The following is a 27990-nucleotide window of genomic DNA, read 5'->3' as shown; positions in this document are numbered from 1 at the left end:
TATAACCCATCTCAGCAAAAAAATCTTATTTAAAAAATTATATGATTTTTTAATAAAAATTTCTAATTAAAAAAATATTTCCAAAAAACATGAGGCACTAATAGTCCCTATATTTCTAGTAAAAATGTATTTTTCACATGTATTAAAAAAACCACTAATAGTCTCTAGAAACATATTTATACTAAAATGTCTTTTCAATTTCTTCAAGAACCATGAAGAAGGGACAACAAAGTTTTTTTTTTTTTACTTGTTTATGACCTCACCCGTGTGTCTCTCACACGTGCGAAATCGTTTTCGCATTGGTTTAGATCTCGCACGTGTGACTTTCACAGGTGCAAAATCGTCTTCACATGGGGGGGGGGGGGGGAATTATTTCTCCCAACTTACGTCTCACTTTGGTTTTCCACTGAGACAACGCGGAGTGTAGGACTGGTGCCGGCGATGGCAACAAAGGCGAATAAATAGGAAAAAAAAAGAAGAAATCGGAGGGAAAGGGATGTAGCGGCCGGCGAGGAGCAGTCGACGGCAACAGAGGCAGCCATAGTGGCGGACGAGAGGGGCTCGGCGTCCCCCCCCTCCCCCTCTCCCACTCCTGATCCCGCGACTCATGAGCCCGTTAACAAGCCGGCTCACAAGCTTTCTAGCCGAACCTTGATTCAGTCGAACTCGGCTCGTTAACTCAAACGAGTCGTAACTGGTACCGAAAGGTATACTCTTCAACCAGCCACCGTGGGGGGAAAATGACAAAATCCAGCAATGCAACGTCGGGTTTCTCAGATGGGGCTGTCAGTACTGCCAGGAAATAATACACATGCAACAGTGAACAAATAATATGGATAGACAGCACTTTAGGCACTGTAAAAGTCGAAATTAAGAATAGGAAGAAAGTTGAGTATGTGACAGTTTAACAACCTGTGTTTATTGAAGGATCGCTATGATCAACTAGGACAATGAAAGGGCACAATTTACTCAGGTCGTACTGTAACAAAGTGAAACTCAAGTAAAAAATACTAAAAAAATAAAATTAAAATAAATAATTGTTTCATTAAAAGTAGGAAGACTTCCCCTCCACTCTCCAAAAAAAAAAAAAAAAAACAGTGAAAAAAGTCTTCGTTGTAAGCAACTGCCAACCAGAGGTAAAATATAGAAGTCAGTAGGTTTCAAGCATCATAGAAATCTTTGATTTGGGAAATGAAAGAAACATGCATTCTGATTGTAAGGCAACCAAGCTATGAAATGTTAAGATAGATAGGCTTATTTACCAGGAAAAATAAATAGAAGAGTAATCAATGATCAGAGCAACTGAGAACCTGACATCTCAATATTCTATGCAACATTTGTGGCTAATGACAGGTTTAAAAAAATCTAATGCGAAACCACAACCAGTACCTTATAAGGAACATAGTTGCCATGCCAAGCAACCACATTGAATGGTGAAAAATCTTGATTTGCTGTGAACAACTCAGCCACCAAATTTCTGTACAATTGTATATCCTGGAGGGAGACTCTGCAAACCATGCTGTAGGTACAAGAAAGTCTCTTGAAGCAGCAAGGCCATTAGCACCTACAAAAAGATTAAAAAGCCTCTCTGACTCCCCAAAAGAAGAGGTAAAATGTTTAAATAAGAAACAGGAATAATGATAGGGAACCTACTGGCCCTAAGAAGATCTAAGTAACCTATAGGGCCTAGATCGGGAAGCTGAAAATGGCTACCGAAAACCTCAGCAATGTAACTGCATGATGGACCATCTGGCAAGTAAACAGAGAAACGGAATCTTTGAGGAAAACAACTATTACGCCAAGAGACACTTGCATTCTTCCATATTCAGTTGTGATCCATAACCCTGTCTTACAAAGGGAGAGAGCAGTCTAAAAGAGCTAATGAAAAATTATGCAAATTGACTTCTAAGGTAAATAGATTCAGGATAAATTTTATAATTTGATAACTATGTCTTCACTAAATCTGGACATGTTTTCATATTATGGACTTGTGAAGTTGGGTTCAAGGCCCATCCCCAAATGACTAGCTAACTTAAGAAGCCTCTTTCCCAACTAATAAACTCAAGATCTTTGTACTTACTAATCCATGTGAAACTTTCCTTAACACCCCCTCACGTATAGATCCTCTTTGTAGATCTACAAGTAAATAATTTAAGTGTAGACCCTCTTTGTGGCTCTACAAGTGGATAATTTAGGTGTAGACCCTCTTTGTGGTTCTACAAGTGGATAATTTTAGGTGTAGGTCTTCTTTTGTGGCTCTACAATGGATAATTTTAAGTGTAGGCCCTCTTTTGTGACTCTGCAAATGGATAATTTTAAGTGTAGGCCTATATATGAGTACCCTCTTTGATACCATGTGAAGTTTGGTCCAAGGCCCATCCCAAAATGACTAGTTAACTTAAGAAGTCTCTTTCCTAACTAATAAACTCAAGATTTTTGTACTTACTAATCCATATAGGACTATTTCTTAACAGGACTCATGGTGGTGAAACAAAAAAAAATGGAATCACCCAAGAAATTTAACAGTGGAATAGCTTAAACAAAGGACTCACTTCCCTTATGGGGAACTATCAAAAAGTCGCCATCAGCATTGCGGAATGCACAATTGTCCATAGATTTGTCAGCGTTGTACCTAGAGGCACATAAAGATCCAAGAAGAGGTTTATCCAGTTTAGCATTTAAGGAACCATACAGACCAGAACCTTAAGACTAAACTCAGAAGCATTCATAGATATAGACCAGAAGTGAAGCATTCACTCATTCATTCTCAAGACAAAATAAAAGATGCATGGCTTGCAAAAACAGCATCCGGTTTCTGAGATATGTATCAGGACAAATTAAAATGTCCCATGACCGTGAAATACAACTTACATGTGTATAGCAAAACCATGTCGAAGACAAGAACTTCCAGCTCCACAAATTGTGTATAACCCATCAATGAAATCAGTTGGACGCTTGGGGACCTCCATCGGCTTCCAGCGTAATTGAGTTGGTGTAGCACAACTAGTAGCTTGGTTGAATTCGCTTACAAGGTGTCCGCATTGTTCTCGAGGCTTGAACGGTTCATGTGTGACAGAAGGTTGAATATGATAGAACCAACTGCAAAATTTGATCATGAATGAAGGGGGAATAATTCATAAAAGCAGTACTGAGGTGAAAACAACGCACCTCCTTTGATTGAGCTTCCTCGGAACAGTAAATGCAGTTCCTGAAATCTGCTCCGCATACAGACCGTACGGACAGACCAGTGGATTGTTCTGGCATTGTGGCAGGGCTCCGCTTAAGGCTTCCGACGAGAAATGGATGCCAAAACCCAATTCATACCTCAGATCGACGGAGAAATCAAAATCTGAGATGTCGGATCTGACACTCTCCTCCATTTTTGAATTTTCTTCGCAAATTGTTTACATAAAAGTAAAAATAACCAAGGCAAATAGCAAGGGTAAGTAACCTGTTGGAGAAATCGTTTGGTTATCAAGGTCAGCAGATGATGAACGAGCCTAGTCGTGACTCGTGTGGGCCGGCTTGACTCGGTAGCTTGGCTGCTCAATGAAGTGACCAGATCCTTGTCGAAACAGTGATTAACCTAATACGGGAGTCCGAATCTAAAAAAATGAATTAACGAGATAAGGATATAAGGGACAGATCCATATCTGAGCTGAATATTTCAGGTCTGATCCTTTTATTAACTACGAAGAATCATTGCCTGAATAAAAGCATTGCCATCTCCATAATATCACTAATGAGGCAAAACAAAAATCATTATCATAAGTCTATAAATGAACTGCAATGAACTCCAATTCTTTGTCTCACAAGTCAAACATTTTAAAACAATTCTCAAAGAAGATGGCAAAAATTGTAAATACTAGTTCGATTAGCACATCATGGCAAACCTTGTTCTGCACCTTCCCTGCATCTCCCATTAACTTCAGAGGCACTTGCCAATCTTGTTCAACTACCAAAACCAGAGCTTCGAGAAAGCTCTCAACCTTCTGCAAAGCTCTCAACCCATTGGCATATCCAGGGCCTTTAAGACATCTTTAAACTCAAAATCATGGGTCTGTTTGTTGAATCGCTCAACCAGGTTGTACCAAGTATCATTCAAATAAAATGACTGAGCTGTCTCCAAAAGCCACTGAGCTTCTGCATCACTGAGCTTGCTGGTGAACACAATATCCCCACGAATGAGAACTAAATCCTTGCTCTCAGCAAATTCAGTGTAATAGGTGATAGTGAAATAGGGAGCTGCTTGAGTTCCTCTTGCCTTATAATCCTCAAGACCAGTGAATAACATATGGGGTATCTGTGCTGCAAAACAAATTTGAAAAAATAATATCATATTTGCGGGTGATGCGATTGATACAAATAGCAAACAAGTGACAACCTGTATAGAAGTAATTCTTGTCCATAAAATGCCACTCACTAACAGTAGGAAGGGTTGTAGTAGTGAGAAACTTTTACTCCATGCATGAATCTCCATAGGTGGCTGTTTTCATGCATAAGCTTTGACCTGGACCCAGATTTTTGTACCAACTCAGCTATAAGGTGTTGAAGATCAACCTACTAAAACCCATCAATATTAAATTTGATGCAGTGGCAAAACCAGCTTTCCAACACTTCTTGCTTTATGAGACGCTTCCATCTCTGGTTTTCAGGCATAATTCGCTTTTAGGACTCAATCTCACATGAATATATTACCTCTTCATTACTATAAAGGCATATCATTCATACTTTCATTCTCATCTTTCAAAGCATGGATAATTATGGAAGTTTCAGTGGAGTACGATTTCCTTCTCCATCGGGTGTGGAATGGTGTGGCAAAAACACCAACAAAATAAAAAACCAAAAACGAAAGTAACAAGTAATTGACTCAGAGAACAAAATTTCAACCAAATATACCTTGAGAAAAAAGAAACTTAAGATCAGGAAATTTTCCCCAGAAAATTCAGTTTTCCTTAATCTGCTCTTAGAAACCAGCCAGCTCAAAGTGCGGGGAAAAAATTCAGATGTGCTCTTAGACATCATAGATTCTGCGGGGACATTACGAAATTCAAAAATTGTTCAATATCCTAGAATCCCATTTACAACTCAGACTTGTGTGGATGCATCAATACAACCAACTATGTGGTTCAAGCAGCAAGAAGAGAATTATTGTGTGAACTTAAGTTAACAGAATATATGAAAGCAATTCAAAGGAGATATACTTTTCATTTGAAATCTCACCTCTTACAAATCCCTAAAGCTTGCATATAAAAAAGAATGATAGCAACAAGTATGGTACCTTGAAGAAACATTGTTGTGTAGCCAGATCCTCTCCACAATGGAATAACAAAGTACCGGCTACAAAAAATATGACCTCAGTTTCAAAAACTTTCTTTCAGGAAAATATGTAAATTAATGTTAGAAAGCAGTATGAAGGTTCGTTGTTAATTTTAAGAGTTTATATCACCTAGATAGGGTACAGTTTTACTCAGCATGTTTAAGGGTCCATATATTTTAAATTTCATGTAATTTGGAGGTGTAGTGTGGGATATAAGGAGATAATTAAATAAGGGTATTTTTTATCTTTGTACTTTAAAGTTTTCACTTAAGCTATAAGAGGTGTTAGGGGTCAACTTTGAACCCTAAAAGGAGCTTTCTCTTGGTTCTCTTGCTGCAGCCGTCCTCTCTCTCTCTCTCTCTCCCCTTCTCTCTTCCTCAATCTTCTTTATTTTATTATTTCACATGGTATCAGAGCAGTAAGTCCTGGTTACAAGCGTGTGAAGCCTCTTCTCCTTCTTCATTGAAGCCAACAAACTCATAATAAAGGGGATTTGAGGTTTGGTTTTGACTGGTTGACAAAAATTCAATTTTTTGTGTTCTTTCTCTGCCATAACCCTAAGGTTGGACTTCTACTGCCTTAAGAGCAGTTTAATGATTGTTTAGTGCCCTAAAGGGGTTATCTGGCTTGGGATTTCCCCATCTGTCTAGTGTACAACACATTGCTAGGCTTAATTGCCTGCACATCTCTGGTAGGCTGACATCAGCCTGATTTTTTGTGATTTCGTGGTAGTATTGAAGTGAATTTATAGTTCTTGTGGATATTTATAGGGTGCATATGTGCTCAATTGCACAAACCCTAATTTTTCTGAGAAGTGGGGCCCATAGTGTCTGCATAGGCAGTTGCTTTATGTGAAGTTTTAGTTGTTTTCTTTTACTATCTCTGGTGTCTATGGCTGATTCTAGTGAAATAATCCTCCTCAAGGGAGTATGGGAGCTACGAGGGAAAAGATTTAATTTTAATTACTTTTGAGAGGTTAAATAGGCAAAATTACCTCAGTTGGTCAAAATCCATTCCGATATATTTCAAGGCCAAAAGAAAATCTAAATTATTTAGGGAAGATCCATCAGTTCCCTTGAACGATGACTGGTAAGCAAAAGATAGTCAAGTCATGACTTGGCTAATCAACAACATTGATTCCAAGTTAAGGAATCAAATCATGAACTACGAGACTGCAAAGGAGATGTGGAAGTCTCTAGACGCCTTGTATGTATCAAGAGAGCAATTTCTACTGTGTTTATGAGTTTCATGCCAAATTATTTAGCCTCAAGCATTTTTCACCCCTTCACTACTAATGAGAAGGAATTGAGGAAACAATAGGGACATATACATGTAGCTAAATTCCTAAATGGCTTGAGACCGGAATTTGATGCAGTTAGGGTACAATTGCTGGTCTCATATGACACTCTGTCCTTGTCCACTATATTTAATAGAATCATGCGTGCAAAAGCTGCCATTACATCCAAAGAGAAAAAAGAGACTTAAGAATGTTGATGCATCTGCCCTTCATTCCCTAGACAATTCAGAATCATTCAGAGAACGTAGTGGAACCAATTGAGGCAGAGGCAGAGATGGTTCTGGCAGAGATAAAGGCGGTGCTGATAAACTTGAAAGAAAATGTATTTATTGTGGCCACTCCAACCATTTCCCTGGTAAGTGCTGGAATATCCCTTGTTCATGAGAATACTAAGACATCTATTGGGTCCGTAGCTGGTATTGTGCTAGGAGCACCTAATGAGATGCACTAGTTAGCCCAGCATATAGCACAATTGGTGGCTGCCCCTCCTACCTTAACATTTGTAGCTCAATCGTCACTTCCCACTACCACTCTGGCTAGTTCAGCTACATGTGCGTCCCTCATCTACCTAGCTTCTTGACTCAGGAGCTACCACTCATATGTCAGGTATGCCTTCCTTGTTTCTAATTTAAAGGAGTCCTTTATCATTAAGCATGTCACCCTAGCTGATGGGTCAAGGTCATCAGCTCAGGGAATGGGTACATTTGTTCCATATTCATTTATGTCACCTCTGTCCATGTTATTTGTTCCCAAATTTTCACTTCATTTGTTGTCAGTAAGCCAACTAACACTGTCTAAGAATTGTTTTGTAACCTTTTATCCATTTTATAGTGCATTTCAGGATCTCACAACGAGGAGGACGAGTGATTCTGCGCATGAGAGAGGTGGACTATATAATCTAGAAGGTCACTTATAGCCTCCTTCCCATGCTCTTCATACTACAGTCTCACCCTTCCAGTGGCATCTACGGTTAAAACATCCATCTCCAGCAAAGTTGGTTCAACTTTTTCCTGATTACTTCCAGTTTATCTTTTCAGTGAGACTCATTTCAACTAGGTAAGCATCACCAGACTACATTTCCCTTAAGCCAGACAAGAAGTAGCAGTTAATTTGAAGTTGTCCACTCAGATGTAAGGGGACCATGTCCCGTGTCAAGTGTCTTTAGTTAAAAGTATTTTCTTCATTTTATTGATGAGTTTAGTCGATGTATTTCGGTGTATCTCCTACAAGAGAAATCTGAATCATTTACTGTATTTCAAATTTTTTACAATGAAATAAAGACTTAGTTTGATGCATCTTTTTCATGTTCTTCGTACTGATAATAGTTTGGAGTTTATGAATCACACATTTGATAACTTCCAAAGTCAGGAATCATTCATTAGTCCTCATGTGTGTTTAATTCTCAACAAAAATGGAGTAGCTAAATGAAAGAACTGTCACCTATTGGAAGTTGCATGTACAATGTTTCTTCATATTAGTATTCCTAGATCATATTGGGGTGATGCATTTTCCACTGCATGTTTACTTATCATCAGAATTCCATCTTCTGTTCTTGGGGGGAAAATTCTTGTTAGGTGTTAATGCCCTCTGTTAGTCTATTTTCTTTTATCTCTCGTATCTTTGGGTGTGTATACTTTGCTCATGTATTTGGCTCATCCAAAGACAAGTTGTCTCCTCAAGCAATAAAATGTATCTTCCTATCCCCATACACAGAAGGGGTACAAATGTTTGTATCCCATCACTAGGAAGACATTGGTATTTGTTGATGTGATATTTTCTGCAGATATCCCTATCTTTTCTTCAACTACCATGGATATTACTCCACCTGTTCCAGGTCTAGAAATTGTTGCTCCAAGCATTGTGGAGGATGGTCCTACTTTCTCACCAATTGCTACAACAGATAAACCATTATATGTGTATCACAGAAGAAGTGCCACTAAGCGCCAAGCTCCAGTTCCCCCTCTCAAGCCAGTTCAAGAATCCTCTTCGCATGTTAATCCTGAAGTAAGTGATTTGAGTCTTCCTATTGCTTTTCGAAAAGGTGTATATAAGTCAACTAAATATCCGTTGTCTAACTTTGTGTCCTTTGATTCCTTGTCTCACTAGTACAAAAAATTAGTTTTGTCATTTATCTTCTAACATTGTTCCTTCTTCTATGAAGGATGCTCTCCTATTCCCTCAGTGGAAGCAAACGATGGATGTTGAGATGGAGACCTTATGTAATAGAGGCACATGGGTTTTGTGTGACTTGCCTCATGGGGCTACTATAGCTGGATATCACTGGGCAAACACTATAATACCGAGCAAATGGTTACGTTGAGCAAAATAAAGGTAAGTTGGTAGCAAAGGGATACTCTCAAACATATGGCATTGATGTGTTTGAAACCTTCTCACCAGTTGCCCAACTGACTTTGGTATGTATCCTGGTATCTGTTGTTGTGAATCAAGGTTGGCCATTGTTTCAATTAGATCTCAAAAATGCCTTCTTGTATGGTGACCTAAATGATTAAGTATATATAGAGCAACCTCTTGGGTATGTTGCTCAAGGGGAGATTCAAAAGGTGTGTACACTCAAGAAGGCATAGTCTAAACAGAGCCCTATAGCCTAGTTTGAGAAGTTTAGCCAGGTTGTCATGTCTTTTAGGTTCTCTCGAAGCCACTGTAATCAATCCCTATTTGTCACGAAGAGGCCATCTAGTATTGTTGTCTTGCAAATATACTCAGATGATATCATTTTATCTGAGAGTAATATAGAAAATATTGAGGAGATAAAGATACATCTTTCAAAGCATTTTCAGACTAAAGATTTAGGTTCCTTGAAGTATTTTCTTTGTATTGAGGTGGGTAGAAGCAAGGCAGGACTCGTACTGACACAGAAGAAATATGTGTCTAATATGTTACAGAAGTATAGCTTGTCAGGGGTGAAACCAGTGGAGACTCCTATGGAAGTTGGTCATGACCTTCATGATGAGAACAATGATGAGCTCAAGGACAAGAGAGTATATCGCAAACTAGTGGGAAAACTGATTTATGCCACAGTTACCCGTCCTGATATATCCTTCTCTATCAGTGTGGTCAGTCAATTCATGGATCGTCCACACAAGGTACATCTCGAAGCTACAAAGAGAACATTGAGATATTTGAGGGGTCTCTTGGAAAGGAGTTGTTTTTTAAACCTTATGATCACTTATAGAACCTTCTCAAATACTGATTATACTGGCTCTAAACTGGACAAAACGTCTACTACTGGCTATTGTGTGTTATTGGGAGGAAACTTGATAAATTGGAGGAACAAGAAATAGAATGATGTGGCATGATCTAGTGCTAAAGTTGAGTATAGAGCTATGACTCATACAGTTAGTGATTTGAAGTGGGCTAGGTAAATTGCCCAAGAATCAAACCTAAAGAGCAATGGGCCTATGACTATGTATTGTGATAATTAGTATACTATATTCATTGCAAGAAACACAAATTGCATAGTGTCATAAATAGCTATTCCGGGGATTACCCACCCGCCGGGAGAGTTTATAAACAAATAAAGATCCCTGGTCGCATCCTCTATACTGAGATATATCATGAGACCTACAATTTGATTTGAGATCTCGCTATCAATCTCTTGCCCTAAAAAAAGTAATCTTTCTCGATGAAGTCGGTTGACATATAGAAGTTGGTTGTTACTTTGTTCGAGATGCAGTGATGAAGAAGTAGTGGTTACCCCCTATGTTCAATCTGGTGATTAAGTTGTTGATATGTTTACAAAAACCTTAGGTAAACGTGAATTTGGAGCTTTCTGTAACAAGTTGGAGCTTATGGACATTAATGCTCCAACTTGAGGGGAAGTGTTAGAAAACAGTATGAAGGGTAATTTGGTAATTTTACACAGTCCATACCTCCAAGATAGGGTATTTCTTTACTCAACATGTTTAAGTTTCCATACAGTTTCATTTTCATGTAATTTGGAGGTGTAGCGTGGGATTTAAAGGAGTTAATGGAATAAGGGTATTTTTATCTTTGTACTCTAATTTTTCACTTAAGTTATAAGAGGTGTTAGGGGTCAACAACCCTATGAGAGCTCTGCTTTTGGCTCTCTTGCTGCAGCCATCTTCTCTCTCTCTCTCTCTCCTTCTCTCCTCCTCAATCTTCTTTATTCTATTAGTTCACAGTTATAGTTAAAACAATGAAGAAAAAAGAGAGAGAGAAAGAAATACAGAAGTACAAATGGTGAAAGTAGATTACCAAGAGGCTGATCTTTCCACCAACAGACGGTGCAATTTTCCTGTCATGGACGCACCAATATGACCTCTACCCAAGTGGTACTGTTATATTAAGGAAAAAATTGTCAGTCCTCTGAAGCACCAAAACGTCCACATTCATACCTGATAATAAGGAAGTAGGAACACTATAAAGATGAGCTAATTTCATGATATCGGATAGCACTAGGAAACATTACACTGTCTGAAACAATGCAAATAACAGATTAAATCCGGGGAATGTATTATACAAAATCAATGCATTCAAATAAAAACTTTTAGCAAAATATTTGACATTAATTCTTTGAAAAGTACATCCCCCTTTCCTAAAGTATTGCTAATTGATCAACACTCTGTTCTATAATGACGCACTCAACCACATCTTACTTGTATATACGAGTAAATGAATTATTTTCTTTATCTTTTGGGGGAGAAAGAAGTAATGGCAAATCTAAATGCGATTCCGTTCATAATTTCAGATCGACAGCACTTATACTCGCTTTTCATCCATTTTAAATTTCCAAAATCATAACAAAGGTAGTAGATATGCAGAAGATACTTTTAGCTTCAACAGAATAAGACTATGGGTCCTGGATGAGTAAACTATATGAGAAGAAATGTATGGACAAAAATATAAAAAAAATTCTGTTATTTCAAAGTCGGGAAGTGGCTTTGAAGACTCACATCATCCCATATACTAATAAGATCTTCCGGCGACTGGAGTTTAGCCCTTTCCATGTCAATGATGGAATCCAAGGGCTTATGTTTGAGAGGCGAGAAACCCGTCGCAAATCTCGACCCTCTGCAGGGTCCCAGAGAAGACCATCTTACAAACCGGCTTGGAAGAGACTGCAATTGCTCTTGAGACGCTCGTAGTGACAAGCCACTAAGGGATGACTTCTGAATGGAAATTGAATCTGAAATCGATGAAGAAACACGGTAGGCATTGACTAGTTCGGGAAGGAAGGACCGAAAGTTGTGAGCAGTAGCTTTCATTATGCGTTGCATTGTCGCTTATCAAATGAGAAGCGGAAGAGGGGCGGCTTCTGCTGCTCTGATGATTCAAGCTTTGCTGTGTAACCCCAACCCGTTTCGGAAGTAATGAAACGGTTATCTAATATGAGCCTTACCGGAATATAAGAAAGTATATGGTATTAATAATAAATAATATCATTTTAATATATAAAAATAATTAAAAAAATATTTAAAATTATTTAAAAATGACTAAAATTGTATAAATATCACAATTTACTCAAATAAAAATATTAAATTATCATTATATATTACCAGGTATTGCTTAATAAGCTATCTGTAAAAGAAGCCACCATGAGATTCATCCAACATTTCCCATTACGAGATTCAGTGATGTTCGTAGATTACGAATTGAATACCTGTTCATGCTCTAGAGAAAAAAAAACATTAATTCTCAGTGTCTTTACCTGATCAGAAATCTTGCACACAAGGTATTCGTCCATTTGCTTGCCAAGAAAAACATTCAGTCAGTCCTTTCGTCGCCGCAAACACTATACACCACCGCATTTTTCCAGAGAATGCCCGTTCCTATAGATGTGCCTGCTGCAGAAGAAGTCAGAGTAACGTCTGAGAGCCTGCTTTTGGGTACAAAGGGACGGACCCCAATTAAAGCTGCAGCTTTCAAGTGAAGGGGGGAAAAAGGAGAGTAGTTCCAGAGAATCCAGACTACAGAGCTTTTTATCGTAGAGACCACCGGGAACCGGAAAGGTCACCCACATGAAAAGGGGCGTCCAGCATCGCCATAAACAAATCTGTGCAAGACTGGATTTACTCCACCAATTGAAGTTGACTGGCCACCATGTGCGCAGCATTCATTTCATATATACTCTCCCTTGCCTTCGCTTTCGTCCCAACTTTTAATTGCTTGCACATGGACCTCACAGACCAACGCTCGCCTCCCCTTACCTCACCTCCGATACCCACTAAGAATCATACTTATCGATATTGATACAGTGATACCTTCATTTGATTAAGGAAACAGTATCGTTTTCACCAAATGATTCTTATAATCATAGCTGTTAGCGACACAATCTGCCCAAAAGAACCTTTCCTTCACTGGTATTACAGTCAGTAATGGAAAGCTCTCCAATCTCCATTGTCCATGAGAGTGACTTTTGTACGTATGTTGTTGGCGTGCTTTCAGCACATGGTGTATTTGTTTCCAAGCACGGTGTCGCTATATGGAAAACGATCTACCACGAAAGAATGCGGATCATCGTCAGAGCTAATTCAGGTAATTGAAGCCAGCCTCTCGTTCACGTAAACATCCGCAGATTGTCTCTTCGTCGTCAGACACTCAGAAGATTTCTAGAGTTCAAGTTGCTGCAAGTAATTTCTACCAATGACAAGGGTGTTTTGGGCGTGCTGGTCAAATTAATGCATCCTCATCTTCTTCTGTGGTGTCCTTTTGTTAGAAGGAAAAAAAAAAAAGGAACGAAATCAACCCCTTCTGTGTTCTGTTATATATTTTTTTCATCACGGGTATCCGTATGTGTTTCTCTCTCCATTGATAATATATTCTGCGTACATATAGATTATAGACAGGGAGCAAATGGTTATGTAATAGTTCCCCTTCTGGTTCTCCTGGGTGGAGTTCCCAAGCTGCAAAAACATGTCTATATTGCTTTCAGCCATATCGGCCGTCTTCTCTGTCTTCTTCATCTTTCTGCCGTCCACGGAGTCGTATCACAATCTTACCAGCAATGGCTACTCTTCCCAGCTCGCCGTCGATTTCTACTCCAAGACTTGTCCTCAGCTCGAACAGCTCGTGCTGTCGGTCACTTCCCAGCAGTTGAGAGACTCTCCAGTTTCCGGGCCCGCCACGATTCGCCTCTTCTTCCATGATTGTTTTGTCGAAGTACACGCACGCTTTCTTAGATTTCATTTTTCAACTGCATTAAACTCCGTTGATATGCCTGGTTTTTTGAATTTTAAGTCTGTAGGTCGTCAACTTTGCTTTGTCTACTAGAGACATCCTTCTTCTATTGGTGGCCAGTACTACTCCTAGTGACGAGCCTGGATTGTGATTTTTGCAGACTTACATATTATTTTTTCTCTCAGACATTGAACTGAATGGTTTGGTTTGTTTTTCTTCTCCTTCACATTGTTTTTCTCGTTTTCTGCTGCAGGGTTGCGATGCTTCGATATTGATATCATCTAAACAAGGAAGCCCTCTGGCTGAGAGATACGCTCGGTACAACAAGAACCTTCGGCCGGAGGCGTTTTCTACTGTTGAAAAAGCCAAGGATTTGGTCGAAAGCAAGTGTCCGGGCGTCGTCTCCTGCGCAGACATCCTCGCTATTGCTGCTAGAGACTTTGTTCACCTGGTATTTTAATTATTTTCCTTCCACTGATACATGGTAAATCAAACAATCACAGATGAAGTTACAAGAAGTAGGTCAGTAAGGTGCCTTTCTCTACCTTCCTCCTGTCAGCTTCCGTTTCCTATCGGCGAAGACTTCGTCAGAAGTTACAATTTGTTGCTTACTAAAACTGAAATTACAGGCCAAAAAGGACAGAGAGAGGTTTCCTGCACGGTGAGTCCACCCCAAAGGACAGTTGACGATCTTAACACTTGTTTTTATCGAAATGACCGGAAAATCGCCCTTCACGAGAATCGAATATCTTAGCATGCGGTCGGAAATTTCTTGATTGGACGTAGTTTGTCTTTTCCAACGGTGGTCAAACCCATCGGAACTACTTCTCCGGTTTTTATTACTGTTCCTAATCTCCTCCTCAGCCTGTCGTATCGGTTTCTGAAAACTTTTCCGAGTTAAACAGTCCGTCTTCCGATGTGTCTTCTTCCGGACCATATTATTTTAAAAAACTGAGAAGAGCCGACGGGCAGTTGCAATTGCAGAGGCGAGTAGTTTTATCGATTAGTCTGGGAGGAAAGACCCGGCTACTGTATGTGGACTGTGGAGTTTGAAAGCTAGGTATAGTAGCGTCACTCTCTCGGCTTCCCCCAGAAAAAAAAGACCAGGGTGTTTCTGATTCTCTCATTAATACTCCATGGAAGTCACGGCCTCCTCGGTTTTTCATTAGGATAGGAGAAACGGCTTGCCATTTATTCACCTGGTCGTATTCAATTACATAAAGAATACGACTGAGACTTAACAGAAGCATCTTGTAATTGAAAGAACTCTTTATGTTTGTCATCTCTTTGTATCTTGTTGCAGACCGGAGGGCCATACTACGTGGTGAAGAAAGGAAGGAGAGATGGTCGAGTTTCACTGGCGTCCAAGGTGAAGCCCAACCTCCCCGGTTCCAACTCCACAGTGAACGAGCTGCTCGGCCTCTTTGGCTCCAAGGGGCTGAGCCAGGAGGACTTGGTGGTGCTCTCCGGTGCTCACACCATCGGGTTCGCGCACTGTAATCAGTTCACCGGCCGACTGTACAACTACCGCCAAACCAAGAAGGCCGACCCCTCCATCGATCCCAGGCTCCTCAAGGCCCTCAGGATGTCCTGCCCGCACAGGGGCGGCAACAAGGACATCGTCGCCCCCTTCGACGTCAACACGCCCTTCCTCTTCGATCACGCCTATTACAGCAATTTAGAGGCCAAGTTAGGATTGTTGGCGACGGATCAAGGGTTGTTCATGGATCCAAGGACTGTGCCTCTCGTACAGGCTCTCGGCAAGGATAAGGCCAAGTTCTTTCAGGCCTTCTCCTTGGCCATGGAGAAGATGGGCTCCATCGGGGTAAAAGTGGGAAATCAGGGCGAAATAAGGAAGGACTGCTCTCGGCTTACATAATCCACAGCCCTAAAATCTGTTTCCATTTTTCTTCATTCTTCCATTTACAACTGACCTCAAGAGTTGCCGACGTTCTATTTGTTTGTCTTCCTTAAACATCGAATGTCGATTCCATTTTTACACATGCAAACCCCTTTGAGAATTAGAGTCAAGACTGGAAAAACTCAGATAGATAAGAATTAACATAATTTGAGAGTGAAAACACACTTCTACACTCTTAAACATGTAGAACCCATGTCATATCCATTTGTATAAAAAAGAATCTGAAGGCACTTTGTGCATTCCATACTATCTAGCTTACCTCTCGAGAAGAGGTGATTGTAGTTAAAAGTGCTCAATACACTAATAACTCATTTTGCTGGTAAATTATAAACGTATATTTCCTCAAGTAAATGAATCTGTATAAGATGGTGTCCACAGAATTATATTACTGGCTCATTAATTCTATGTTCACCAAGATATTGTGATACCTTAGTATTTTAATCATGGATCAGTAGCTTCTGCACCTTCACTTTTGCTCCTGATACATTCCATGAACATTAACTAAGAAGTTTTGGTGTTTATAAGCAACAGAAATAAATGACAGTGATCGCATTTTCCATCAGGAAATATACTCACTTGCACGACTGTGATGAATCAAGTTGCACAGTAACTGGACCATCATTGACCAAATGAACCTTCAGGTGACAAGAGAAAATTCAGAATTTGCTAGTCAGAATCGAAATGCCCTGCATGAAAATTTGTAATTGCAATTGCTAACCTTCATCATTGCTCCAAAGACACCATCTATTAAAAAATGGCCCAAAGTGTGGCATTTATGACAGGAACCCACAATAAAAGAACATCAGTCTGATTCCAGTCTTAACATGCATAAATAACAAAAATATAAACAGATAATGCTTAATAATGAATTCAGAGTATCTACTGCAATTACCGTACTTCCTTTTCCACAATTGGTTAGTTTATTGATCATTGGTTTCTTTTAAAGTTTATCATTCAGTAAAATCGACATAAAAAAAATAAAAAAAAATTCATTTTTATAAATAAGAATTTGGCACTCTTTTTTTCCAAAACAAAAAGCCCAAAGCAAAATGAGATATGCAACATAAATGTGTTTTTCGAGGACTCAAATCAGTTCCATGTCTTCAACAAGCAAAATGACAGAACTGCTGTTCAACCATATCAGCTTACAGTATGCTAGTTTCAAGCCTTTTGATGTCATTGAAGTACCAGAAACTTCAATATTTATGTACCAGACAAAAAAGAAACAATTTTTAGAAGGTTTTCACAATAACCTTGATGGATTCTAGGGTTTCATGTCTGAAAGTGTTAACTAATGAGAAGAAAAAGAAGGAGAAAAGAGGAGTAAAAGAGAGAGGACAAGAGAAGGAAGATTGAAGAAGAACAAAGGACTAGTGAGAGAGAGATGATTAGGGAAATGTATTAAGTGATGTCTCAAAGCCTATGTAATACATGCTAATAATACCAGCTTGCTAATTTTTAGGTATGTAATACATGCTTATAATACCAGCTTGAGGTTTCTCTTGAACAAAATGATAGGCAATCTCTATGTGTTTAGCTCTTTCATGAAAGACCAAGTTGGTGACAATGTGAATTGCTGCTTGGTTACCACAAAGGAGTAGCATCAAACTTGCTGAAAAAACAAGCTCAGCAAGTAATGATCTAAGCCATAACATTTCACTAACAGCAGAAGCTATAGCACAATATTCTACTTCAACACTTGATCTTGACACCACTCTTTGTTTCTTACTCAGTCAAGTGACAAGATTTCCTCCAACCACTAGATAGTAATTAGAGGTTGTTTTTTGTCATCAAGAGAACCGGTCCAATCTACATTTGCAAAGTCTTCAATGTTGGTGTGACCATAGCATTTATAAAGCAATCCTTGACCAAGATTCTTTTTTAAATACCAGAGGATTCTCTCCAAAGTTTGCCAATGAGAACTTTGTGGTTGATGCATGAATTGACTAATAACACTAACAGCAAATGAGATATCTGGCCTTGAGACTGTTATATAAATAAGCTCACCAACCAAGTGCTTAAATCTGCCCACATCAACTTCATTTCCAAACTCGGCCACATAACTTGACATTAGGATCCATTGGAGTCGTAGTAAGTCTACAACAAAGCATACCTATTTCTTTTAGGAAGTCTGGGGCACTTCAAATAGGACTATACCATGACTGGATTGTAACACTTCTATTCCAAAGAAATATTTCAATAGCCTAAGGTCATCAGTTTGAAAATCCTTTGCTAAGTCTTCTTTTATCCATTGAATAACAATTTTATCACTCCCTCTTATAATAATGTCGTCAACATACACCGCCATAAGAATAACACCCTGACTTGTATGTTTAATGAAAGCAGAATGTTCAACTTCACATCTCTTGAAGCCAAAATGAAGAACAACTTTGCTGAATTTATCAAATAATTGCTCCAACCTATAAATAGAGTTAATCAGCAACCTTCCCCACCTAAACAACATAGCCGGGTGGCTACAACATGTACACCTGCTAAGTAAGATCACCATTAAGAAAGGTATTTTTATTATCTAATTGATCAAAAGCCAATTGAAATTTGCAGTAAGAAAGATAATAACCCGAATGGAATTGAATTTAGCAACTAGAAAAAAAGTTTCCTCATAATCAATGCCAAGGGATTGAGTACACCCTTTTATAACTAACCTAGCCTTATTTTTTAAGAAGAAGAAGAAGAGTGTGCTTATATTTCAGCAAAAGAGATACTAAACTAGCCTTATAACATGCTATACTACCATCAAGATTGTGCTTGAGGGAAAATACCCGCTGGTACCCAACAACCCTCACATTTGGAAGGACAGAGGTCAACTCCCAAGTCTTGTTATCATATATAGCCGCCATTTCTTCATCCATGGCAGCTTTCTACTTTGGAGTAATCCTCTCAATCGTGCAAAATAATCGTGTAGATTATCCCCTTGCTTAGTATTGTATCATTCTGGGAAAACATCATAGAGCTTCTAAAGACTATCGGGAGCAAAATATAATTTAGAGCTTGTGTCCCAAATTGATTGTATTGTGACTAAATGTACTAAATTGTTTGTAACTAACTCTTCCAATTGTTGATGAACCAACTAATAACTAGAGTGTCTTCCTTCAACCATCTCTAATAAGAAGGATCAACTTCATTAGCAGAGGGGGTAACTTTGAGAGGTAACCAATCAAGTCTCAGGAAATTAAAAAAAATAATTGTTTCCCTTGAGAATAATTGTTGTAATCTTCAAAAAATCATGTTTCCCTGGTTCATTAAGGAAACTCATTGACTTGTTTACACTTTTAGCTATGTTTGACAAGAGACTTGACCAAAAATTGAAGGAAAAATTGACCACGAATTTGAGAATAAATGCTAAGTAGCAAGATGATCGGTACCTACTATATGCATGAGGGAAAAAAAATAAGAACTTAACTAATGCATGTAGGACATGAAGAGCTGGATTTCAAAGGTAAGTATGGCCGACTTAAGGCATTAGCAAGTCACTCTTTTGAGGCTGTAATGGATGTGGGTTAGATGCAAAATATCTGAGTAACATTAACTTATGGGTAAAGAGTTTGAAAAACAAATACTACATGCATAAATATGTAGTTAACTATGGCTGGAATATATCAAACCCTAATTTAGGGTTTCAACCCACAAAAACTAATACAACTCTCAAAAGTGTAACAGAATAAGGAAGCCATGAAAGAAGAATATTTGAAATCTATTCTGCCATGCAAAGCAAGAAGAAAAAAACATGATTTGATCAATTCCACTAGAAAACAAAGAACTGGGTTTTTGGAGATGTAAACTCTCAGGCAAGTACATCAAAGGAAACCAGTAACAAGGGACTGAAGGGTACTCAAATACTGTAATGACCTGGGATAGAATAAAACAACTTGATTTTAATTGAAACTTATCTGGCAAACATGGATAAACTTGAGCTTTAATTTGAAATGTTGAGGAGCTTCAATAAAACCGTAGAACCCCTGCTCTGGTACCATGTTACTTCTAGGTTTGAAAGTGTTAAGTAATAAGAAGAAAAAGGAGAAAAGAGGAGTAAAAGAGAGAAGACAAAAGATGGAAGATTGAAAAGGAAGAGAGGATGAATGCGAGACAGATGATTAGGGCAACATGAGAAGTGCTATCTCAAAACCTAGCACTTCCATTCTCCTTTTATTTATATATCACCATCTTTATAAATACCTATATACCCTTGTCCTTAAACCAAAAATTAACAAGAAATAAATATAAGTGCTGAAATAACTATTCTAAAACAACGTTTTCTTTAACAAACCTCAAGAGGTAAGATTCTCATTTTTATAGACTAACAAGACTTCATAGAAAATGTTCAACTTGCTACTTAAACATCAAATGGTAGCAGAAACATCTCATTTGCCTATAAAAAAGAAATGTAGAAGGACTAAACGGTAAGAAATGACCAAAGAGTATCTTACCCTTTACAGCTTCTGTACTGTATGATTGACGAAATTTATCTACTAGTGATGAGTAGAAGGTCTTTGCCTTCTCAGGTGACATGGCCACATGAAAATCTGGTTTGTTACCCTTAAGAATTCCGTACAAAGTAAACTGGCTCACTGCACAACGACACCAAGACAAGTACTAATGATAAGACTAAATCCTTATGCTTCTATATAGTGGTATCAAGTAGAACCAAAGATTATAAGCTTCACAAATATTTAGTGTGTCCAAATACCCATAAGAACTTCAAAACTTCTCTGGATGACCTGCACATGTAAGGAGGTTATGTTTTAATAACTCCAAGGCAGAACAAGTCAGATAAATAATACTTTCTTTTTTTTTTTTTTTTTTGAAGAAAGATAAATAATACTTGAGAGAGCAAAGACTGCAAGCAAGATGGCTGAAACTCTGAGCACTAGGCCTTTGGCTCAATGACCACATGGGGTAGTTTCTAATGTAAGGTCTTGGGTGGTTGAATGTGAAATAAAAAATAAAAAAACAGGCTTACACTTTGATCCCATGCTTTTCCAGACCTGTCATTTGGAAAGAGCCTCATATTCAGTACCTTCCTGCATCTGCAGAGCAAATAAAAAAGGTGTCATTTCAATAAAAGAACAATTGACAAAGATATCATTTTCTTCAGTTATAATTTGCAGTCAAAGAATTAATAGAGCTTAGTAAAATTTCACCACACGAACTTCAAGTTCTGCTCCTCTGTTTGAAAAGCGTCAACAATACATTAAGCAGATAAAGAGCATATGCAAGAGTCAATTCGTTTTTCTTGGAAGGTGAATGAGAAATTCATTATAAAAAACAAAGAATACAAAAGCCCACAGAAAGGAAAAGAGAAATAAAAATGGAAAGAAATTAAAATTAATCCAGCAAACAAAGCAACTAAAGAGGAAATGAGTTGGCCACAAAGCATTGTCAAGCAAAAACCATCCCTAGCAAGCAAATTGCCACCACATTAGCTGATCTTGGGGTATGAATGCAAGAGATAGAAAGCTGATCCATGTCTTTAAATGGAGAAGGTCAACTTCTAACTAGCAGGGCCAGAACATTTGCACAAGATATAACAACATCTAGTTCTTCTTTCAGAAAAGTATACTAGAATTAAGAGTTCTATACAACTAAGGCTTCTGAAGAAGGCCCAAAACACAGCATCTGTGAACCTGTTTCACGAAGAGGACCAGAGTAGATCAGCAAGACAACTCATGTGACCTTTGTCATCCAGAATAACTCCTAAAACTGCTGGACCCGGATTGCCTTGAGCTTGGGTCCAAGTTGAGTTTAAGATGGCCAACTGGAAAAGTATCCAAGAGAAGTGCTACAAAATACTGGGAACAGTAGCTCTATTTTCTCTAACAACAGAATTTGGGAAATTACCAGAACACCTTATAAAAATTATGAAGTAGATCATGGAGTGCTCTTCATGGAAAGATCCTCATGGCGGACAATCTTAGAAGGAGAGGCAATACCGCCCCTTCCAGGCTCTGCCCACTATGCTCCCACACTGATGAAACGATCCAACATTTGCTGCTCCATTGCCAATTCTCGCGGCAAATATGGACTCCGATCCTCCGTCACATTGGCATTACTTTTGGTATGCCTTAGCATTTACCAGATTGCCTTGAACTTGGGTCCAAGTTGAGTTTAAGATGGCCAACTGGAAAAGTATCCAAGAGAAGTGCTACAAAATACTAGGAAGAATAGCTCTACTTTATCTAACAACAGAATTTGGAAAATTACCAGAACACCTTATAAAAAGGATGTGGTAGATCAAGGAGTGCTCTTCATGGAAAGATCCTCACGGAGGACAATCTTAGGAGTGGCAATACCGCCCCTTGCAGGCTCTGCCCACTATGCACCCACAATGATGAAACGATCCAACATTTGCTGCTCCATTGCCAATTCTCGCGGCAAATATGGACTTGGATCCTCTGTCGCACTGGCATTACTTTTGGTATGCCTCAGCATTTACCGGATTGCCTTGAGCTTGGGTCCAAGTTGAGTCTAAGATGACCAACTGGAAAAGTATCCAAGAGAAGTGCTACAAAATACTGGGAACAGAAGCTCTATTTTCTCTAACAACAGAATTTGGGAAATTACCAAAACACCTTATAAAAAGGATGTAGTAGATCATGGAGTGCTCTTCATGGAAAGATCCTCACGTCGGACAATCTTAGAAGGAGAGGCAATACCGCCCCTTGCAGGCTTTGCCCACTATGCTCCCACAATGATGAAACGATCCAACATTTGCCGCTCCATTGCCAATTCTCGCGGAAAATATGGACTCGGATCCTCCGTCGCATTGGTATTACTTTTGGTATGCCTCAGCATTTACCAGATTGCCTTGAGCTTGGGTCCAAGATGGCCAACTGGAAAAGTATCCAAGAGAAGTGCTAAAAAATACTGGGAACAGTAGCTCTATTTTCTCTAACAACAGAATTTGGGAAATTACCAGAACACCTTATAAAAAGGATGTAGTAGATCATGGAGTGCTCTTCATGGAAAGATCCTCACGACAAACAATCTTAGAAGGAGAGGCAATACCGCCCCTTGCAGGCTTTGCCCACTATGCTCCCACAATGATGAAATGATCCAACATTTGTTGCTCCATTGCCAATTCTCGCGGCAAATATGGACTCGGATCATCCGTCGCATTGGCATTACTTTTGGTATGCCTCAGCATTTACCGGATTGCCTTGAGCTTGGGTCCAAGATGGCCAACTGGAAAAGTATCCAAGAGAAGTGCTACAAAATACTGGGAACAGTAGCTCTATTTTCTCTAACAACAGAATTTGGGAAATTACCAAAACACATTATAAAAAGGATGTAGTAGATCATGGAGTGCTCTTCATGGAAAGATCCTCACGGCGGACAATCTTAGAAGGAGAGGCAATACCACCCCTTGCAGGCTCTGCACACTATGCTCCAACAATGATGAAATGATCCAACATTTGCTGCTCCACTGCCAATTTTCGCGGCAAATATGGGCTCGGATCCTCCGTCGCATTGGCATTACTTTTGGTATGCCTCAGCAGTTATCGGATGCGGGTCTATTCCTACTGCACCTCCCCATACCCAAGTTGGGGCGTATGATTGCGTCGGCTTGCCTTGGGTACATCCCATGGCTGATCTAGCAAGAGAGACACAATAGACATTTTAACTCTAAACTTCTCTCTATTGAGGCCATCATAGAAATGATTGTGGGTCAGATCTCAGCTTGGCTTGGCACCAAGAAGGACTTCGGCTCTTTTAGTGGCTCCTCCCTGAGTTACATCCTCTTCTCATACGCAAAGCCAATGGGAATTTCTGATTCCACGGCTGCAGAGATCCGGGTCTTATATCACGGTTTAGCCACTTTAAGAGACCATTGCCCATGGCCCCTTCATTGTTGAAGGAAACTCTAGTGTTATTATTCATTGGTGCTTCACCGCTAGCCGCACCCCCCCCCCCCCCCCCCCCCCCCCCTCTCTCTCTCTCTCTCTCTCTCTCTCTCTCTCTCTCTCTCTCTCTCTCACACACACACACACACACACACACACACATGGAGACACTGGCCTTTCTATCATCGTGTTCTAGACATTGTGGCCAACCTTTCTTGTACATGGTCTCCTATTCCCCGTGCCGCCAATTCCTTGGCAGACGGGCTTGCTAAACATGGGACCTCCCTTCCCGCAATGGTTGTAATGGGAGACCCCCTTAGTTTGTAATTTTCTTTTCTTTTTTATACATTACCACTTTTATAAAAAAAAAAGGATGTACTAGATCATCTTTTGAATTACTTCACTGATGAGTAAGATTAAGCTGAAAAAGTTCACCCTATCTTTCAAATCATAGACACCAGAACACTACCTTGGTTATAAGTGTCAAAAGAGCTTGCCATGCTGAGCATAGAAGTTTTAAGAATCTCCTCAATGAGGCTAGAAAGAGCATTTGGGAAGCAGAAGCTTGACTAAAACCTAGGGATTGCAGGAGCCACTTAAATGGGAATTAAGGTTGGGTCAAGATCCGTCCCAAAATGACTAGCCAAAGTTAGGAGATTTTTTTCCCACTGATAACCATATAATTCATATGAGATTACTACCACCAACACTGGCATCAACTAGACAGTAGGAGTGATGATCATCCTCCCAAACCTCTTTTCAAATTCTCCAATATGCATGTTGCAAAGTGATGATCATTCATTCCTTTACTACCAATTTTCACTGTCAAACTGAAGTTCCTTTCTCGATGATATGCATAGGGATGGTAAATGGGCCTGATCAAGGGACCAGGGCAGAAGGAAAGCAGAGTGGTGGGAGCCTCCCTCTTCTTCGCGGCATGTGTGCAGAGTGGAGGAGCTTTCTCTTTGTATGGTGGAGAGAAGGGGGAGGCCCCCTCTCGCCTCCACTACTCCTGCCACTGAACAAGGAGGATGGCATCCTCTCTGTTATAGCCAAAGGAGTGAAGAGATGCCCCCCTTCTCCCTTGGTTGAGCAGAGCTAAGCATCCACATTTGACATCTCACTTCTCTCTCACTTTTTCTCCCTCTCCGTTTCATCTATAAGGGCCAAGGTCAATGAAACCCATCCTCAACAAAATCTAGGCAGTCTTTTATGCCAGACCCATCCACAAACAGCAGAGGGAGATGGCCTCCTCGTATCTATGTTAAGTAGGGAAAAGCAGAGCTGCTTTCTCGTTGATAATGGAGGTGATCCCACATGAATTAGTATGAAAAAAAAATTGTATGGTAATTAGTTGGGAAAAACCTCCTACTTCGGCTCGCCCAACTTTAGCCTGGTACTGAAGTAGGGCAACCCAATTTTGTGCTTCGTTTAGTTTGTACCATGTTTGTGTTATTCACGTCAAAGTACCAAAACAAAGTACTTTTGTCAGACAGTAACTTTCCAGTAATAGAAACAACAGTAATTTAATCTTTTTTTCCTTTTCATCTTCCTTCTTTCATATGTCTTTAATTGTTGTAAATGACTTTCTTCTTCTACAAGTGAATCATGTACTACATCAGTTTGGGCGCCTGAGGACCTAACATGCAGTGAGCCGCCAACACATCAATGGGAGAGAGTTGATAAGTCCTTGGACCTTAATCATTATTAGTATATTCTCGAACTTTAATGTCATTTATCTTGTTAATGGGGATAGTCCCACTTAGATAAGTGTTAAGAAAGTTTGTCAGTTTATAAGCTTGAATTATAGGCCTCCTAAGTGGCTAGTTATTTTAGAATGGAATTAGACTCAATCTTAACATGGTATTAAAGCATGATGTCTAAATGTTGGCCCCAATTTGATCCCATTAAGTTTGTATCCCCTATATTTTGGCCACGTCTTAGGCCCGTTATTCAAGTGTGTAAGCCTGGATGTAACAGAGAGTGTTAGTGGTAATAGTTCCACTTATAGATAAGTGTTAAGAAAATTCGATGGTTTATAAAATTGAGCAGTATGCCTCCTAATTGGCTAGCCATTTTTGGATGGAACCAAGCTCAATCTTAATAGATCATAAAATTTTCTCCATACATGAAGATTCTAGCTTTTTCCATTCTTGTTCATCTCGTTACTCTCAAGCCCTTGCGTTCTTAGCATTTCAAATTTAGCTCCTAGAAATTAAAGACGTACATTTTTTGCCTTATCAACTATTTGGAAGATTTTTTTAGAATATCCAAGGCTTACTTGGATGAATTGAGCGTCTAACAGTTTGTTGAACTTTGTTTCATTAAGATCAAGTAAAACGACTCCTTTCTTTTAGAACTCCTTCAAGGTTTTCCCCAAAGCCTCGGTTAAACTTGCTAGTGCATTCAGTACCCAATCACCTCAATCAGTAATGTGGGGCCCACCAAGCTTTGATGTCAATCATTGAAAACACTTGTGGATCAAAACAGACATAAAGCAGCACATGTATTGATAAAATGTGCTCTCTCTCTCACAACACCTTTATAGAAGGACTCTCTCTGAGAACTTTCAAAGCTCCTTAAGAGTTTTAACAACTCTCTGAAAACCTCTTTCTCCCAACCCAACTTATGTTCTTCCTCTCTAACTCATGATGCTACATGAGGAAGGCCAGCCCCCTATTAATAAGAGACTTTGCAGCCTAAGGAAGGTTGGTCAAAGCCAACTTTGCTAAGTAGGTTTTGAAACCTACTCTCTTTACCACCAACCAGATAATTCAGGAGAGGCAGTTTGAAACTTTTAACAAACTTGGCCAAATTGGTGTTTCTAGACCGGGACACTTTTAATGCATGACTAACACTCCAGTCCCCCGTCCCGGCTCCAATAGCCTGTCTAGATTTCTACAAAATCTGAGACATCTTGGTCGAGATGCCAAAGAATGTAAAATATGGTAAAATGCTGATGTCTGATACATGGCAAGGTCAGGATTTTGGTTCAACTGTAAACCAAAGCCAATGAATTAGAACTTGAGGCTTGTGTACCAGTTAACATTCGGACAAACACCATCAAAATGCCCGACTTCTGCCAAGTTCCAAAACATTACGCGGAATGATGTCAAAAACAGCAAATACAGCAATGCCAAGTAAAAATAAACAAAGAACAATGTCAAAGACAAAGCAATCAACGAGTTTCTGCTTGATTAACTCGGTCAAACGTAGGCATAGAGGGACATTTACCCACCAAGTTTAAATCGTGAGCGATTAGGGAATAGAACTTGGTGAAGACAGAAAAATGACAGTTAAGAGGTTCGTCGACTCACAGATAATCTGCGTCAGATTCAACATCAGATTCGTGAATTCCAACAAGAACGAGGATGCCTGGTCCAATCTCCGAAACAACGCGCCCATCAACCTGAAATTAGTGATAGCGTGATTGTGAAGATCAAGAGCATCCCCTCTAGTCTCCATAAGAGGATACCGTCCGGTTACTAGAAAAAGACCAAGTGCACGAGAGTCACCTCAACACTTGCAGAAAGTACCCGCTGAACAACAGCTCGCATTGCGCTGCGCCTCTGGAGGACAAATGAGTAGGACGACAGGCGTCTCCGATAGTACGTCAATGACCCGCCCCTGACGCCCAACTCTCTAAAAGGTCTGGTATCGCGCACAGTGGTTGGTTTGGTGGGCTCCATATACGTACCGAGTAGTGAAATTTCGTTATGTATCGGGCAAATCGGGCACTGAAAATCAGATACATTAGGGTGTATGTGTATCAGGTTAACGGACAGGATGTATCTAATAATGATTAGGTAGATAAAGGCGACAAGTTGACAGGGGGTAAAAAACATTTTTAGGCAATTAAAATTTATAATAGATTATTGACTTGGTATGCTCAAAATAAGCAATTATCAATTTTTCAAAAAAAACCATACAAAGAAAAAAAATATATAGAATATTCACACACCACAAAAACCCGTACTTGGAAAATCCCACTAATTTATGTCTATTAGTTGGAATTTACATAAAAGAGATTCTGATTATATTTAAGCCATGTATAACTCAAATATATGTTTTTACAAACAATTTCCCCAAGAGTTTGGTTAGATTCTAGTTTTAGCTAGACCTTTTCCATCTAGATTTCAATTCTAGATGAAACCTTTCTTAAAAGAAAAAATATAAAAGAAAGGAAACTCTTTATCACTTGGAGAGAATCTTCTCTTGGAGAAATCCAAGTTTCCGGCTTTGTAGCATAATGGAAATGATGGAGTTTGTCTAATGCAGATGTAATGGAAAAGATTTGAGAAAAGAGTATGAAATTTTTCGAGAGTGTAGGGTCACTCTTTCTCACAAAAACACTTTGGGAGGATTTTCAAAGAATTGAGAGTAGGCTAGTAAACGTACAATAAATGCTCATTAAATTTTCAAAGAGAGGTTTGGT

General features: G+C 39.3%; 4 protein-coding genes across 8 annotated transcripts; 1 reads left to right on the top strand and 3 right to left on the bottom strand.

The window, feature by feature from the left end:
* Positions 1-350: 350 nt before the first annotated feature.
* LOC137951183 (homogentisate 1,2-dioxygenase-like) lies at positions 351-3380 on the bottom strand. 3 transcript variants are annotated; one of them, XM_068797770.1, is made up of 7 exons: positions 3169-3380; positions 2872-3099; positions 2553-2632; positions 1654-1749; positions 1390-1564; positions 913-1123; positions 351-792 (listed from the first exon to the last, which is right to left on the bottom strand). In XM_068797770.1, the coding sequence occupies exons 1-6, from the start codon at positions 3378-3380 to the stop codon at positions 997-999; spliced, it is 918 nt and encodes a 305-aa protein (XP_068653871.1). In that variant the 3' UTR covers positions 351-792; positions 913-996. The 3 variants fall into 3 exon arrangements, with proteins under 3 accessions (XP_068653871.1, XP_068653879.1, XP_068653873.1); XM_068797778.1 differs by having other exon boundaries at positions 913-979; XM_068797772.1 differs by having other exon boundaries at positions 913-1564.
* Positions 3381-3389: 9 nt separating this feature from the next.
* On the bottom strand, positions 3390-12396 carry LOC137951195 (protein atp11, mitochondrial). Of its 2 annotated transcripts, none has more exons than XM_068797787.1 (4): positions 12307-12396; positions 10854-10933; positions 5282-5340; positions 3390-4308 (listed from the first exon to the last, which is right to left on the bottom strand). In XM_068797787.1, the coding sequence occupies exons 1-4, from the start codon at positions 12340-12342 to the stop codon at positions 4004-4006; spliced, it is 480 nt and encodes a 159-aa protein (XP_068653888.1). In that variant the 5' UTR covers positions 12343-12396; the 3' UTR covers positions 3390-4003. The 2 variants fall into 2 exon arrangements, with proteins under 2 accessions (XP_068653888.1, XP_068653883.1); XM_068797782.1 differs by lacking the exon at positions 12307-12396 and adding an exon at positions 11552-11954 and having other exon boundaries at positions 3391-4308.
* A 1115-nt stretch (positions 12397-13511) lies between these two features.
* LOC137961218 (peroxidase 19) lies at positions 13512-15714 on the top strand. Its single transcript, XM_068808361.1, has 3 exons — positions 13512-13757; positions 14029-14226; positions 15079-15714. Exons 1-3 carry the CDS (start codon positions 13512-13514, stop codon positions 15652-15654), a joined length of 1020 nt encoding a protein of 339 aa, XP_068664462.1. The 3' UTR covers positions 15655-15714.
* Positions 15715-15882: 168 nt separating this feature from the next.
* LOC137960549 (uncharacterized) lies at positions 15883-27156 on the bottom strand. Of its 2 annotated transcripts, none has more exons than XM_068808210.1 (8): positions 27071-27156; positions 26873-26964; positions 20675-20741; positions 20402-20432; positions 20142-20282; positions 16415-16440; positions 16273-16331; positions 15883-16197 (listed from the first exon to the last, which is right to left on the bottom strand). In XM_068808210.1, exons 1-8 carry the CDS (start codon positions 27110-27112, stop codon positions 16194-16196), a joined length of 462 nt encoding a protein of 153 aa, XP_068664311.1. In that variant the 5' UTR covers positions 27113-27156; the 3' UTR covers positions 15883-16193. The 2 variants fall into 2 exon arrangements, with proteins under 2 accessions (XP_068664311.1, XP_068664304.1); XM_068808203.1 differs by having other exon boundaries at positions 15883-16174.
* Positions 27157-27990: the final 834 nt, after the last annotated feature.

This window comes from Aristolochia californica, unplaced genomic scaffold, assembly GCF_029961685.1.
Source record: "Aristolochia californica isolate CCGP_79_NKW_82.1479 unplaced genomic scaffold, dmAriCali1.0.hap1 SCAF_1, whole genome shotgun sequence".
Classification (NCBI taxonomy): Eukaryota; Viridiplantae; Streptophyta; class Magnoliopsida; order Piperales; family Aristolochiaceae; genus Aristolochia; species Aristolochia californica.
Note: the sequence above shows the minus strand (reverse complement) of the source record. Positions and strands in the feature narration are given on the sequence as shown.

Bases quoted from the DNA above. Each gene is read 5' to 3' on its own strand.
- LOC137951183 (XM_068797770.1), bottom strand. From the start codon at position 3,380: ATGGAGGAGAGTGTCAGATCCGACATCTCAGATTTTGATTTCTCCGTC. The intron at 3,100-3,168 runs GTGCGTTGTTTT...CAAATTTTGCAG, and splicing joins AGGAAGCTCAATCAAAGGAG to TTGGTTCTATCATATTCAAC. The intron at 1,750-2,552 runs GTGAGTCCTTTG...TTTACTTGCCAG, and splicing joins GATAGTTCCCCATAAGGGAA to ATGGTCCATCATGCAGTTAC.
- LOC137951195 (XM_068797782.1), bottom strand. From the start codon at position 11,875: ATGCAACGCATAATGAAAGCTACTGCTCACAACTTTCGGTCCTTCCTT. The intron at 5,341-10,853 runs GTAATCTACTTT...TATTTTTTGTAG, and splicing joins GTGGAAAGATCAGCCTCTTG to CCGGTACTTTGTTATTCCAT. The intron at 4,309-5,281 runs GTACCATACTTG...TTTGTTTTGCAG, and splicing joins CACAACAATGTTTCTTCAAG to CACAGATACCCCATATGTTA.
- LOC137961218 (XM_068808361.1), top strand. From the start codon at position 13,512: ATGTCTATATTGCTTTCAGCCATATCGGCCGTCTTCTCTGTCTTCTTC. The intron at 13,758-14,028 runs GTACACGCACGC...TTTCTGCTGCAG, and splicing joins TCCATGATTGTTTTGTCGAA to GGTTGCGATGCTTCGATATT. The intron at 14,227-15,078 runs GTATTTTAATTA...ATCTTGTTGCAG, and splicing joins CTAGAGACTTTGTTCACCTG to ACCGGAGGGCCATACTACGT.
- LOC137960549 (XM_068808203.1), bottom strand. From the start codon at position 27,112: ATGCGAGCTGTTGTTCAGCGGGTACTTTCTGCAAGTGTTGAG. The intron at 16,332-16,414 runs GTTAGCAATTGC...TGTCACCTGAAG, and splicing joins TCTTTGGAGCAATGATGAAG to GTTCATTTGGTCAATGATGG. The intron at 16,175-16,272 runs GTGAGTATATTT...GGAATGTATCAG, and splicing joins GATTCATCACAGTCGTGCAA to GAGCAAAAGTGAAGGTGCAG.